The sequence below is a fragment of the Strigops habroptila genome, chromosome 3 (assembly GCF_004027225.2).
Source record: "Strigops habroptila isolate Jane chromosome 3, bStrHab1.2.pri, whole genome shotgun sequence".
Taxonomy (NCBI): domain Eukaryota; kingdom Metazoa; phylum Chordata; class Aves; order Psittaciformes; family Psittacidae; genus Strigops; species Strigops habroptila.
Window position 1 is genome coordinate 87,542,097 of NC_044279.2, and position 13,313 is coordinate 87,555,409.

General features: G+C 44.5%; 1 protein-coding gene across 13 annotated transcripts in view; it reads right to left on the bottom strand.

The window, feature by feature from the left end:
- The window catches only part of CAMK2D (calcium/calmodulin dependent protein kinase II delta), a 152,338-nt gene extending 143,904 nt beyond the window's left edge, over positions 1–8,434 (bottom strand). For 11 of the 13 annotated variants that reach the window (XM_030479988.1, XM_030479986.1, XM_030479984.1 and 8 more), the window contains exons 1-3: positions 8,283–8,434; positions 7,717–8,010; positions 6,896–6,990 (exon numbers count right to left, since the gene is read on the bottom strand). In XM_030479988.1, the coding sequence (XP_030335848.1) occupies positions 6,896–6,990; positions 7,717–7,784 (163 nt within the window). In that variant the 5' untranslated portion in view covers positions 7,785–8,010; positions 8,283–8,434. Of the gene's footprint in view, positions 1–6,895; positions 6,991–7,716; positions 8,152–8,282 lie in introns of those variants that run through there. The other 2 variants (XM_032919822.1, XM_030479987.1) reach the window with 2 other exon arrangements.
- Between the last annotated feature and the right edge of the window lie 4,879 nt (positions 8,435–13,313).

Genomic DNA, 13,313 nt, shown 5'->3' on the forward strand with positions numbered 1-13,313 from the left:
TCAGATGCAACAGGAATTAACAGGGCTGCAAAGCTTTAAAGAGAGTTTTCTAATTCAAACAACTGAAACTGCATTTCAGAACAAGGCAACTACAACCTAGAAACTGACACTGGATTACAGCGCAACTGTCTGCCCTGGAAGAAAATGCTAAACCATGTCATTCAAATTCTCCACTCTGATACCATACACAAGACATTTCTCATAATACTAGGATTAAACAGAGGAGTTGTTTGCACAAACATGCACACAAAGATATATACAGAGCTCAATACACACAAGGAACAAACAGACAGATTGGATTTCTGTGTCTCTCCAAAGCATAGCAGATGTTTCTTCAAATTCAAGGCATAGTTATTTTTAATGAGGAATTAAAGGAACTAACATCTTTAAGTTAGGGTTTTGTTCTCTATTAACCTTTTTCAATGAACAGAGCAAGTCATGTTTTTCACATAATCTTTACAAAAATCCACACAATATCCTTGCAAAGCATTTGACAAATGTGCAATAAATGTTTACAAAGGTGGAAGCTGGACCCTGACATATGAAATACCCTAGCCTACATTTCTCAGGAGGTCAAATGAAGGACAGATGCATGAAAAGCACTATTTTGGCAGCATTTACATTTGTAAAGCAAAATATTTAGCTAACTTTTATTTAAATCTCTCAGATCACGCACTTTGCAATTATATAAAATGTAATAAAATAAAAAACCAGCCTTCTCCTGTCTTCTAAGCAAGCCAAAATGGCCACCATAAAAAAAAAATATATAATTTAAAAAGATTAACAAAAAACAAACCCAGAGATGACTTCACATACCACTAATTATAACCAGACAAACTGAATAAGTAATTGCTAGTATTTGGTTTTAGTAGGTTAGAAACCTACATATGGCAGGACTTTCACATAATAACAGTATTTTTATTTTACTTAGGTTTTAAGACTGAGAAAGCTTTTGAAATTAGGTGCGGAGCAAACCCTCAGAAATTCAGTCTCAGTTCTTCCAGGAACAAGTGTATTTCTACCCTGCTGTCAAGGAGGACAGAAGTCACCGAAATACCTCAGCTGACCTGTAGTTTCAGATCGCCATAGATATAAAACAGTGTTTTTTGTGTACAGTATTATGTGCAAACAGACAGAACCAATCTACAATAAAGGTTAAGTATTTACCATTGTGCTTGTTTCCTTCTTTCCATATTTAACGGAAAGCTTTCATTGGAAGCATGATTTGGACCTAAGTAGTAAAACATTAGCAGGGAACACAACCTCCCTCGGACCAGGAGGAAGAGAACACATCCATATTTCAGTATCAGAATGCAGATGCAAACAGCGCATAAAGGTAATCAGCTCATATTTTCCCCTGTGTCTAGCTCTTTCTTCTCTCCCAACAGAAGCAATTCTCAAAGTGGAGCTGTTCAGATGTGCCGTCAAGCCTTTAGTTTGCAGTAGGTGAACACATAGAACAGAAGCACATACTGGTGCCAGAATTCACAACTTCTGACAGAAGACACCAGGAAAGCAGTAGCTAAGTAAGTCCCCAAGAACCGCTTTGTTGTTAACACTTCAGTGGAAGAGCTCTGAAAGCGGAGAAGGGATACAGGCCAAAGCAGTGGTGAAACACAATGAGGGAAAACAGGAAGCTCCTAAGAGGGCCAGATACACTCAAATCATTTCTAACCTGATGCGTGATTAATAACTGGGCTGCATCAAAAGAAGCATAACCAGCAGGTCGAAGGAGGTGATCCTGCCCCTCTACTCTGCTCTCGTGAGACCCCACTTGGAGCACTGTGTGCAGTTCTGGTGTCCTCAACATAAAAAGGACATGGAGCTGTTGGAGCAAGCTGGAGGAGGCCAGGAGGATGATCGGGGGATGGAGCACCTCCCATATGAAGACAGGCTGACAAAGTTGGGGCTGTTCAGCCTGGAGAAGAGAAGCTGCGTGGAGACCTCAGAGCAGCCTTCCAGTATCTGAAGGGGGCCTACAAGGATGCCGGAGAGGGGCTCTTCATCAAGGACTGCAGCAATAGGACAAGGGGTAAATGGTTCACACTTCACAAGGAGAAGTTCAGGTTACCTATAAGGAAGAAGTTCTTTACTATGAGGGTGGGGAGGCACTGGCACAGTTTGCCCAAGGAAGTGGTGAATGCCCCATCCCTGGCAGTGTTGAAGGCCAGGTTGGACAGAGCCTTGGGCGACATGGTCTAGTGTGAGGCATCCCTGCCCATGGCAGGGGGTTGGAACTAGATGATCTTAAGGTCCTTTCCAACCCTAACTATTCTATGATTCTATGATTATCAAAATTATATGATATTTGCTATAGATAACTTAACTATGAACTGCCAGGAAAATTCATTTAAAATCTCATTTAAATCAAGAAGAAATTACTACCAATTAACACTCCTCACAATGAGTTTCAATGTCTGCTTTGCTGGCATCTAAATGCCCTTAAGGATAGTACTCTACGTGTGGGAATAATTTCATGTGTACGTAAGAACAGAAATTAGCATTAAAAGTACAAGTGTACTTGCACAAGTAAATGTGTGCTTCAGAGATCAAGATCTTTAGCTGGATTAGGAAGAACTATTCTCTCCTCGTGTGGCGTACAGGAAGCCTTGTCTTCCTGTAAAACATCTGGCACCAACTGACACAGGCTACCTGACTAAACGTTGGTCTAGTGACACAATAGAAATGTTTGTGTCATGAAAAATAGTACTGAAAAATACTTCCCTATATGCTTCACATTTCATTCATCTCCCTAATGTATTTTAAATCACTTTAGGGATCATGAGGTGCTCCACTTGGACAGCTTTAGATACTGAAATATACTCTTCCCATAGCAAGATTACTCAATAATGCCACTAAAACACAGTTCTGAAAGGGTGGGGTTTCCAGCCTCCTCACCCATCACAGCTTGTTGCAGGGAAGCACAATGACTGTAGTCACCTCTGGCTATGCATTGCATCAGCAGTCACACGCTCAGAGGAAACCCTCTCTTCTTTGAAGAAAAGGAAGATGCTGAAAAAAAGGTTTGGGAAATTTCCTTCTGAGAAGGAAGATAAATAACCAGTGAAGCCTTCGAGGCTTAAAGCTCAAAAGCTCACTGAAGCTAATGGAATGGCTCGTCCCTGAAAGCTCACAAGAGCTTTTTCACAAAGAAGTGGAGACCTCCAGCTGATTCTTACATTACTCTTAACAATACTTATGCCCATGAACAAAGCAGTTTATATTTCTGCTGCAGCAATCTATGGGCCAGGAGAGGTGTGTCTAGGCAGTGTTTACAACAGCCCTAGAAAAGAAAATGTACTGGAATATCATCCTTCTCTCCCAGATGCCATCAAATTACTATCAAAGGCACAGTGGTTTTGGCCACTCCAGAGAAAATGTCAATATGAGTTACTGGCAAAAGTTAAACCCAGTGAAAACTTATTAGTAATTGATCTTTTCAAGAATTATCAGAGAAGCAAACACTCATCTATTTAATTTCTTTTTTTCAGTCAGAAAATGAGGACCAAACCTGTTAAGAATATTAGATCTTTTTGTATGAAATCCATTTGGATCAAAGCCAGAAGCATCTCAAAAGAGAAGATAAAAGGAGTACAGATAATGATAAAAAGAAAAAGATGATTTGTTAATTATTTGGTATTTGGAACAGACAAGGGAAAAGTCACCTCAGAGAAGTTCACTTTTATCTACACTGCTTTCAACTGCAAGAAAAACAAGACAGAAGAGCCCGAAACAGCATACTTTATAAACTGAGTAATAAGAAAATCCCAACAACTTCATCGGATGAAATGATACAGAACCAAGAGCCAGTAAACATACGTTCTTCATTTTATGCTTAGTTTTCTGCATGCTTGCTCACTGTTGTGCTCAACTCTAGAGGGGTATGTTACTTAAATTTTTTTCCCCTCTCTGTAAAAATTGGGAGGACAATCACATCGCGCAAGCTTATCTAGAACATACTCTGTTGATACAAAACCAGCTGCTGATATTCTAAGATCAATTTAATACTTTTTAAAGTATTAAATGCCAAGTCAAAGCTCAGAACTTAAGTGCACCTTAAGAGTACTTTAAGAAAAGAATATGTTATTCTCATAAACAATAGCATTTTTGTTGTAGTGACATGAGGAGATTTAAACTACAAATGTTTATTATTTCTATTACTAAAATCAGAAAAACGCGGATTAGGAATTGCCACCTCAAGTCAAGTATTTAAAACCTTAAACATTTGCAACATATAGTATTTATAACATTCTTGCCTACAATTTGTAAATAAGAGCACAGCAGATGTAAATAACTGATCATCAACTTAGAAGCACAAATGTTACTTGTGCTAGAACAGAGGCACATCTTCTTTTCCCCTCCAACTTAAAACCAAAGCCCGTGTCAGCACACAGACAATTGGTGTGAAATTTCCCTGTAACTATACAAGGGAACAGATGAGAACACACCTTCACTGGCATAAGTCTGTGACCAGATCAGGTCCTCAGTTCAGGACTACTAAAGTAAGCATTCGGATAAATCTCCAAGGACTGAGGTGAGGGAGGGATGGAGAGAGGAGGACTGTCACGACTGGGCTGAAACCACTTACATAACTCTTACTTTCAAAGCTACCCTAAGGAAGTTTTATTTGGTCTTTAGAGTCTTGACTCCTCCATGTCAAGTTCCTTCACTGAACCTGCTCTTCTTCAATCTTGCAAGCAAGAAGGCCCAAATTCGACATTGTGATTAAAAGACTTCCAGAGAGTAAGGCACTGTACAAGGGACATGCATTTTGAAGCCAAGAACCTCTTAACTCTGTTCACAGCTGAGGCAAACCAAACACTCCTTTAGATTGACATTATAATTGGTATTTCAAGTAAGTACAAAACACAAAAGTGAACTGGTGTTCAGTCAGATGCAAGTACTACGAAACTTGTAATTTAGATTTGAAGACCAGTATCATACTTATAGGCTGTATACCTATTACCAGTAAGAGGAAAGCATCACAGTTTGAGACTTTTTAGTGCTTAGGTTTTGCACCACAAGCGCAATTTCTGCAATTAAAGAATTGCCTAATAAAAATCTGAAGATTTCTCCAAGAAGCTTGCTTTTCAAAAGCTGATCAGTAGATTTCAAAAAGCTAAAAAATGAAACAACCACCACAAAAAAGCCCCAAACAAATAAAAAACCTCAGAGATTTATGGGATCTCTGAAAATAGAGATGGAAATGCACTCCCTTCATGGATGTGGCATCATACACGTTCTGATAAGAAAGTGTTTCATGGTGCAGCTTTAAAGTGTAACCCCCTCCTTTACACGATTACGTGCTAAACCTGTAGAAAAATCTCTGTGTGAATTTTGCCTCATGCCATCTTAAAAGCCATCTTCTCCCAAATACGCTTCCATTCACTGATGGACCACAGGTCCTGCCTGCACGAAGTAGTACAAAAATTAAAGCTTGAAATATATAGTATACTTATTAGTTTATAAATTTAGCCTAGCATTCCAAGACTTATCCCATCAGACATAAAACCCACAGCACAGAAGTGACCTGATGCTGATCTCCCTACAACTTCTCACGTCGAAAGGTACTTAGACCTATGAAATCACACGGAATGTGGTGGTTTATTTTAAACATCAAAATTCAACAGACCACATTTTTGTGCTGACAAAAGAAAAAAGGAAGACCTGTTTTTAGCAAACTTGTGGAAATATTTTATCTGTGTATTACTATTTTCTTAGCCCCTCTGCCTTTAAATCCGTAATTCTGCAAAGGAGTATTTTAAATTTAAGCACTTTTGAAAAATAAAGGAAAACAAATCTTGCACTGAGAGTACAAAGACTAAAATTTGACAAAAGGTAAAAATTACATTTTCACACAACTTTCATCAGCTGAAAATAAAAGTATGACACAATGCTGGAACATCTTTATGAGCAGCATATTACCAGAATATGCTATCACATGTAATATTTTATATTTAAATGTAACGTATTAGTTCAAACTGCCATTTACCTGCAGCAATTCCTCTGCATCAGAAGGAAAGCAGGTTTACACTCCGACACTATTTGCTTATTCACTTCCACATTCTTCACCACACCACAAATTCACATCAAAACATAGATAATGTTAATGGAGAACAATCCATAATCCCCAACATTCTCACAGATGCTGACTTGGACTTAACAAGCACTTGACACATCACCATTAAGGCTTGCTGTCACAGTACGTGTATGTTTACCTCAAATGTATCATATGCCCCGAGACTGAAATATCCAGGAAATACACACATCACAATGACAATATAAACAAGCTGTACAGCAGGTGTTACTGCTGGGTTGTAACAGCAAAACAGTTCACCACTTCATCAGAATGACTTGCTTCACAAGTGGCTGATTCATAAAATTATAATTTCCTTCTTTAACATAAATCTTCTTCTCATAATGAAGGTTAGCATGAGGTAAAAGTACACTTTATCTCATGTACTCTTAGTCAGATAGGCCTTCTTCATGTTTAAATGCAATGGCAACAGATAATTCAGTAATACATAATATTTAAAATAAAAGCTATAGTGGAAACATTAGTTCCCAACCTCCAAAGAAAAATCGGCTTGCAAAATGCTTGCAAGCTGACATTCAATGTTATTTAGATGAAAAAAAATATGAAGAATTTGAAATTCTTTTAGTACCTGTACATATTTTCTTGAAATGCTTTACAGCCACCTCAGACCTCCACAGTCAATCCACGAAACATTTAACATAGGAAAAAACCCCCACCAACCAAAACCCAAGAAAATAAAAATGTATTAAGAAATGTATTAAATCGTTTAGCTATTTTTATTACTTTTTTTAATGCTTACCACAAGAATGCAAAAAAATGAGAGAAGACACTGTAAACACTAGGTTAAAATATACCCACCCCTAGCTGAAAGCTTTTTGGTGTTGATAATCTTGGCAGCGTACTCTTGTCCTGTGGTGATTTTCATACACCTCCTCACGACGGAGAATGCCCCTCTGGAAACCAAGAAGCGGACAAAGTGTCAGTTCAACTGAACCGGTTCACTGCCATTACCGGCGCAAGGGTTTTAACGGGTTTCAGCGTGAGGTGTGATGTTGGCAAAATTAAAAAATAAAAAAAAATGTATAAAAAAATACATGCTTTCAGACTGAAGATTACTCCCGTCAGAAACGCGGGTGCAAGCCGTATGACCAAACCCACCCCGGGCTGCCTGCTGGGCAGGGGACAAGGCACCTTTTCGCTACCTCCAGACCGGTACACACCGCGGGGACTGAGCAGCGCTAGCCCCGGCACCGTTCCCCCCCCACACCTTATCCCCGGTGACACCGGCGCCCGCCCGCCCGCTCCCGCCGGGCCGCCAACATGGCGATCGCGGCTGAGAGAACCGCCGGCCCCGGCCACCTCGCGCCCCGACGCCAGGGGGCACCCCTCACCGGCCGGGTCCCCCACCCCGGGCACATAATGCCCGGCCGCTGTCGGTGGGGGAGAGTGTGTGTGGAAACGCTGGAGCCGAGGCGCTCCCAGCGGCGTGGCCCCGCAGTGGGGCACCCCGACTGGCTTTCAGCACCAGTAACGCGGCCCCCGGCCGCGGCATCCCCCGAGCGGGGATCACGCACCGAGCCCTCACAGCCAAAGGCGCCTTCCCCCCCGTCCCGCCCCTAGCTGGCTGCCCCACGCCGTCCCCACAGCGGCGGGACTCGTCCGGCGGGTTCCGTCCTTACTTCCCGAGCTCCTCGAAGAGCTGGTACTCGTCGCTGAACCGGGTGCAGGTGGCGGTTGAAGCCATCATGAGGACGGGCGGCCGTCGGTATCTCCGGCGGCCAGCGACGGCGAGGTGGTAACGGCGGAGGGGCTGCGAGGCGCCGCGAGGCGAGGCGAGGCTCCGCGCCGGCTTCTCCTCCTCCTCGTCGCCGCCTCCTCCTCCTCCCGTGACGGGGCTGCCTCCACGCCCTCCTCTCCGCCAGCTGGCGCGTCCTCCCCGCGCAGGTCTTGGGTCTTCTCCCTCCCCTCGCCCTCTGGGGGGACACACAGGCACACCAATAAGCCTCTCCCTCAAGCCCGCCGGGGAAGGTGGCCCCGAAACGGAAAGCAAAACCGGGGTGGCGAGCGCGACGCCGCTGGCCGAGGGGTGCCTCCGCCTTCCGCTCCCTCCACCACCCGCCCCGCGGCGACCGACCGCCCGCCCGCCCGCCCGCGGGGCCGCCGCGCCTCAGTTCGGTCTCCCGGTGCCGTGCCTCCCCCTAGCGACGCCGGCCGCGGCCGCCCCGTCGCGGCTCTTTTCCCGTACCCGTCGGGGCCACCGCAACGAGCGACTCTCACACTGCGGGCGGGGACCGGACCGGCACTGGGCGTTGCGCCCCGGGCACGGCGGCGGCGGGAGGCGCCCCTGGCCCTGAGGAAACGGATGCACCTGCGCCCCGCGCCTCGGCGGCCGCCTGACGTCACACACCGTCCGGGGGAAGGGGGGGGGGGGCTGAGGGGGACAGCCGGCTCTCGTGCGCGCGCGCGCGCGCGTGCGGCCGGCAGGAAGCGCGCGACCGGGCGCTCGCGGCCGTGGTGGCGGGGGGCCACCGCGAGGGGCTCTTCGCGCCACGCCCCAACCCCTCCTCCCCCCCCCCCGTCCCGCGGCGTCACAGCGGCCCTGTCCGCGTGCGGGAGGGGTGGAGGGGGGCAGCGCGCCTGCGCGGGGTCGCGGCTGGGGCGGCGGTAGCGGACCCGCACCTGGCCCCGGCCTCCGGGGCGCTCCGCGCCCCCGCAGCATCAGCCTCCCTCGCCAGGGCCAGGGCCAGGGCCAGGGCCAAGGCGAGAGTGGCTGCCGGCGGGGGAGCGCCGCCGCGCTGGGGCGGCGGGAGTTCAGCGCGGGAACGGCGCTCCCTGAGGGGACGGTGGCGTGAGGCGGCGGCTCCCGCAGGCGCTCCGCAGCAGGCGGCCTCGCCGGGACGGAATAACAGCCGTGCTTAGCACAAAACGTACAGGAACGGGCCCGCTCTTTAGCAGCCGTCTGCTATGGCGTGAATGGCTTCATAGCAGTCAGCTACTTCCTTAGGCACAGATCAAGCATACCAGAGCCAGTGTTAAACGGTTAAGTTGGGGGCGAACTAAATGAAGCCGTTATCCGTGCACCCGTGGTTGGCTCTCTTAAACCAGCCATCACTGTGCGTCACCCTGAATCCACAGGGATTTTTTCCGAGAGACGGAGCGTGGAAGCAGAGAGAGGAGAATCACTGACAGTGGAGGTCACTGGAAGCGGCAGCAGCTCCTAGGGACATCTAGACGTGGGTAGAGTTGGCCAAAGCGTTGAGATGTTGAGACTTTAAGGAGATGTTGATACGTGCTGCGAAGGGAGCACCACGCACACCAAGCCCAGCACCACCAGGAAGTAAGAATAACACTATAGTTCCTGCACAGATAGACGGGCAGGGTTGAGAACACAAAGCAAAAAGCTTTGTGATGAAGATAAAATGTAACAGTAAACAGCTGCCTGGATTCTTTGACCTTGGTGTAATTCCTGTCCCAAATAAGGGCAAGCTTCTCAGCTCAGATAGCATGAAACCGCATCGTCAGAGACCACAAATGGACACAAAATGAGGGGTCACCAGGCCACCTGAATTGTACTGGAAATCAGGAGAGAATTCTGTGATATACTGCAAATGTGTTTGATTTCCCAGTGTTTGGAATTAATTCTGAAAGCAACACTAAAAATGCTGTTGAAATAAATACAGCATTTGTGTGCTGGAATTTGGGGGGCAAGTGGAAAACGTGTTTAGATTTGGTTTATCCCTAAGATTGCCTTTTCTAAAATATTTATAGCTGAAGTAATAGTGGCCAATGAAGAAATGCTAGTTATTGGAACTAGAACCGAAACTTGCCATTTGCCAACTTTGGTTTTTTTTCATTTAAAAACCTTTCCAAATGTATATGCATCACCAAAGCTTTTGTAACTTCACTCTTGCTTCTGGTCTAGGCTTTGCCAGTGATTACTTGCTTTAGGCAAGCTGTGTCATTTTGCTGTTATTCCTTTCTATTAAACGAAGTGGTGGTGAGAGAAGTAATGAGTTAAATTAACATCTGCACAGTGCTTTAAGCATTTGAAGCACTGAATGTGTCAGTTTGTAGTGCAAGTAGAGCTTCACTATAAAAGGTAGTGTGTAGCTTGGGTCTAAAGCATCTAAATCCTATTTTGATACTGAGAAGACACGCATACAAAATACCTCCGCAAACGTTTCTTTAAAGCTCCAGAGTTTCTGGAACAAGGATCCAGAGCTGCGGTGTTGTAGGGAGAGTTAAAACCTGCCAACTCTTCCCTAAAGGAATGTGAATGACTCTGTGCGCGTGTGTGTGTGCAATGTGGACGTGTAAGTCCATCTACGAGGGTATTTTTCTTCTGGGTGAGGCAGCTGTACCTTGCACAGAGACACTAAATTCATGGCACAGAGGCAGCAGCAAAGGGAGTATTTGAGACCTGTGAGCAAGTACAAAGCATTTACTCTGTAAGCTCCTCTCTGGGGAAACATTATGTGCAGCAGTACGAAAAGACTGGAGGATATTTCAATTTAGACCAGCAAATTTACAGTGAAGCAAGAATGAATCTCTTCTCAGGTCAGTGAAGGAAAGGTACCTTAAAAGGTATTCAGAAGGGTGGCAGATTTTTTAGTTCCCTTTAACAAAAATATAATGTGCAAGTTGTGCATAATTTTGTATATATCTGCATAAATAACGCAATCAGCAGTACTGAAACCCCAGAGAAGTCTGCTGATTTTGAGTATTTACAGGGGTATCTCTGCCAGGTTCCTTATCCACATATACATAGACATTAAAAAATTAAACATACTCTTCCTATCCTATGTAATTTTTTTCCTAATAGTATATTCTGAAAACAAGCATTTGGCCAAAGTATCTGTTCTCACTGTGCCATAAATTTATTATTTAGTGAAAAAATGTTGGGTTTGTGGTATTTTAATGACATAAGGATGCAAGATCCATGCTGAGATTAAAAAAAAAAAAATACCAAGCATGAATTTTATTATAGGAGCTAAGGAAAGAAAATAATTGTTTACAAGATGAGTATCATAGGACTTGGAGAATTTCCATAAGGCGAGATACTAGGGAAATGATGAATAGCTTGGAAACTCTTCAGTTCAGAGGGTTTTTTCCATGTTACAACAATAATTTCTTAAATGTAGTTCACTATTTATTTGAAACAAACCTGTAATTTGGAGCTGCCATTTAAGCACTCTATACATTCTCCAAATTCCTCCCAAGTAGCCAGAAGCAGCCAGAATGGCAGCCAAGGATCTGGCCCACTAGGTTAAGTTCTAAAAGCTGGTTGGAGCTTCAGGTTTCTATTAAGGCCACAGAAACAATCTGTCATTAATCTAGTGAAGGCAGAAATTCAGATCTTGGTAATGAACAAGAAAAGGCTTAAAAAACATCCCAGAGTGTGTTTCTTCAGCAGGTTGGTTTGGGGTTTTTTTCTGAGAGAGCAGTAAGCAGTTCAGGTCTGTAAGAAGAGCTGTTCTTCCTAAGTTCCTGCAGCTTAACCAGTGGAATTAATTATATATTCAACTTCAGAATCTGAAACGTTTATTATGGCAAAAGAAATTGTATTTAATTTAAGAGTTTGCTATTCAGCAAGGTCTTTGTTTTATGTGGCTTTATTTTTAGACAGCCAAAGTGAGGTTTTCATTTTATTTCTGATCTTGCAAATAGAGCTTTTCAATTTGCTTACACTTTGAAGGAGTTGGAGAGCTTTCAAGAGATCATTCCTATAGACTTCTCATTACAAGGACTGCTGGGAATATTGTATCTTTAGTTAGTGAACAAATGCAACAGCCATTTACAGCAGAGGCCCAGGCAGAAAATGGCCTGAAAACCTGAGTACTCTTGGGCTTAGATAGATACTTGCTGTATGAACAGGAATCCTTGATCCTTCCCAAGGTCGCATATATTCCCCTGGGGCAACTGATGGAAAACACAGGAGCAGTTTCAGGTCCATTACTGTAGCAAAGCTGAAAAACTGTAATTGGATCAATAAAATATCATTATTTTGTTGATTTAAAATGTGAGCCTTCTTAATAGCATACTGAAAGTACCATTTTGCCACAGAGGCTTACATTGATAATGCATGACAAACATCCCTGAACTGGCCAAGAAGGTGGCTGTGGGCTTGATCTAAAGAGCATCAAGGAGGTGAAGGAAGCCAGGAAGATCTGTGGGGTAAAGCACCAAAGGTAAGTGTTTCTGCTAGCAGGGAGGGCAGCAGGCAAGAGTACAATGGAAAAGTCAGAGGAGAGATGTGGAACGAGGAACAAAAAAAAGAAGAGGGAATGACATGTGAGAGTGAGAGGAAGGGAGAGGTGTCAGACAGCAGATGGAGGGGAAATTAGACCAGTGGACCTGTGGCTGGTGGAGTTACATGCCTTGTAGTGAGAGAGAAGAGGGACAGAGAGTAAATTAGTTTTATAATAGGAACAAAGACTCACAGAAACACAACAAATGAAGAGGACAGGGAACAAAGGGAGAAAGCTTTTTTGAAAAAAGGAGTAAGTAAAGGGAAATTGAAAGAAAGTAGAATGGTTGTTAGGGTCAGAAACAAAGTAATCGATGTGAAAGGGGATAGAAAAATGAGTATCCAAAGACAGCAGAAAAAATGGAGAGAGGTAATCAATTAAAAGATCAAACTGGTATGCGGAAATAAGGAAAGATGTAAGAACAGGATAAAAGAAGAGATCGACTGGGAGAAATCCCAAAGATGACAATATGTGGGTTTGTAATTCACTGTAATAGTTTGAACTGGAGGCAAGAGATTTCAAGTCAGTAGTGAATTACCTGTTGCACCATATGTTGTACCTCTTTTGTTCTCTCACTGGAGCTGTTGGACTTTCCTAAATAAAGCTGAGGGAGGGCAAGGGGAGGGAGGAAGCCCTGGTAACATCATCTGGTCGGTGTGCCAGAGACTCACTCGTAGCCTTTCATTTCCAAGTGATGGTGGTGGCCCAAGGTGTGTCCTAACATCTTCTGCTGGAGCAGCTCCCTCCCAAACACTTTCTGATCCATGCTGACTGCAGAAGCTGGTGGCAGTCCCAGACATCCAAGGTCTCTGGGGGTCATAATAAGCTGCAGTGGAGCTGCTGAGCAACCTGCCTAGGGCTTGCTTTTTTTCTATGGAGAAGCTCTCTTGCTCGATCCCTTGCTGCCGTTACTCCACCATGTGTGCATGAGCACCCAGAGAAGCAGATCCTTGAAGGTTCCCCAAAGCAAATTAATTATTTATCCATTACTTACACCCCTCGCAAGCACCTTACTACCTGACTATGGT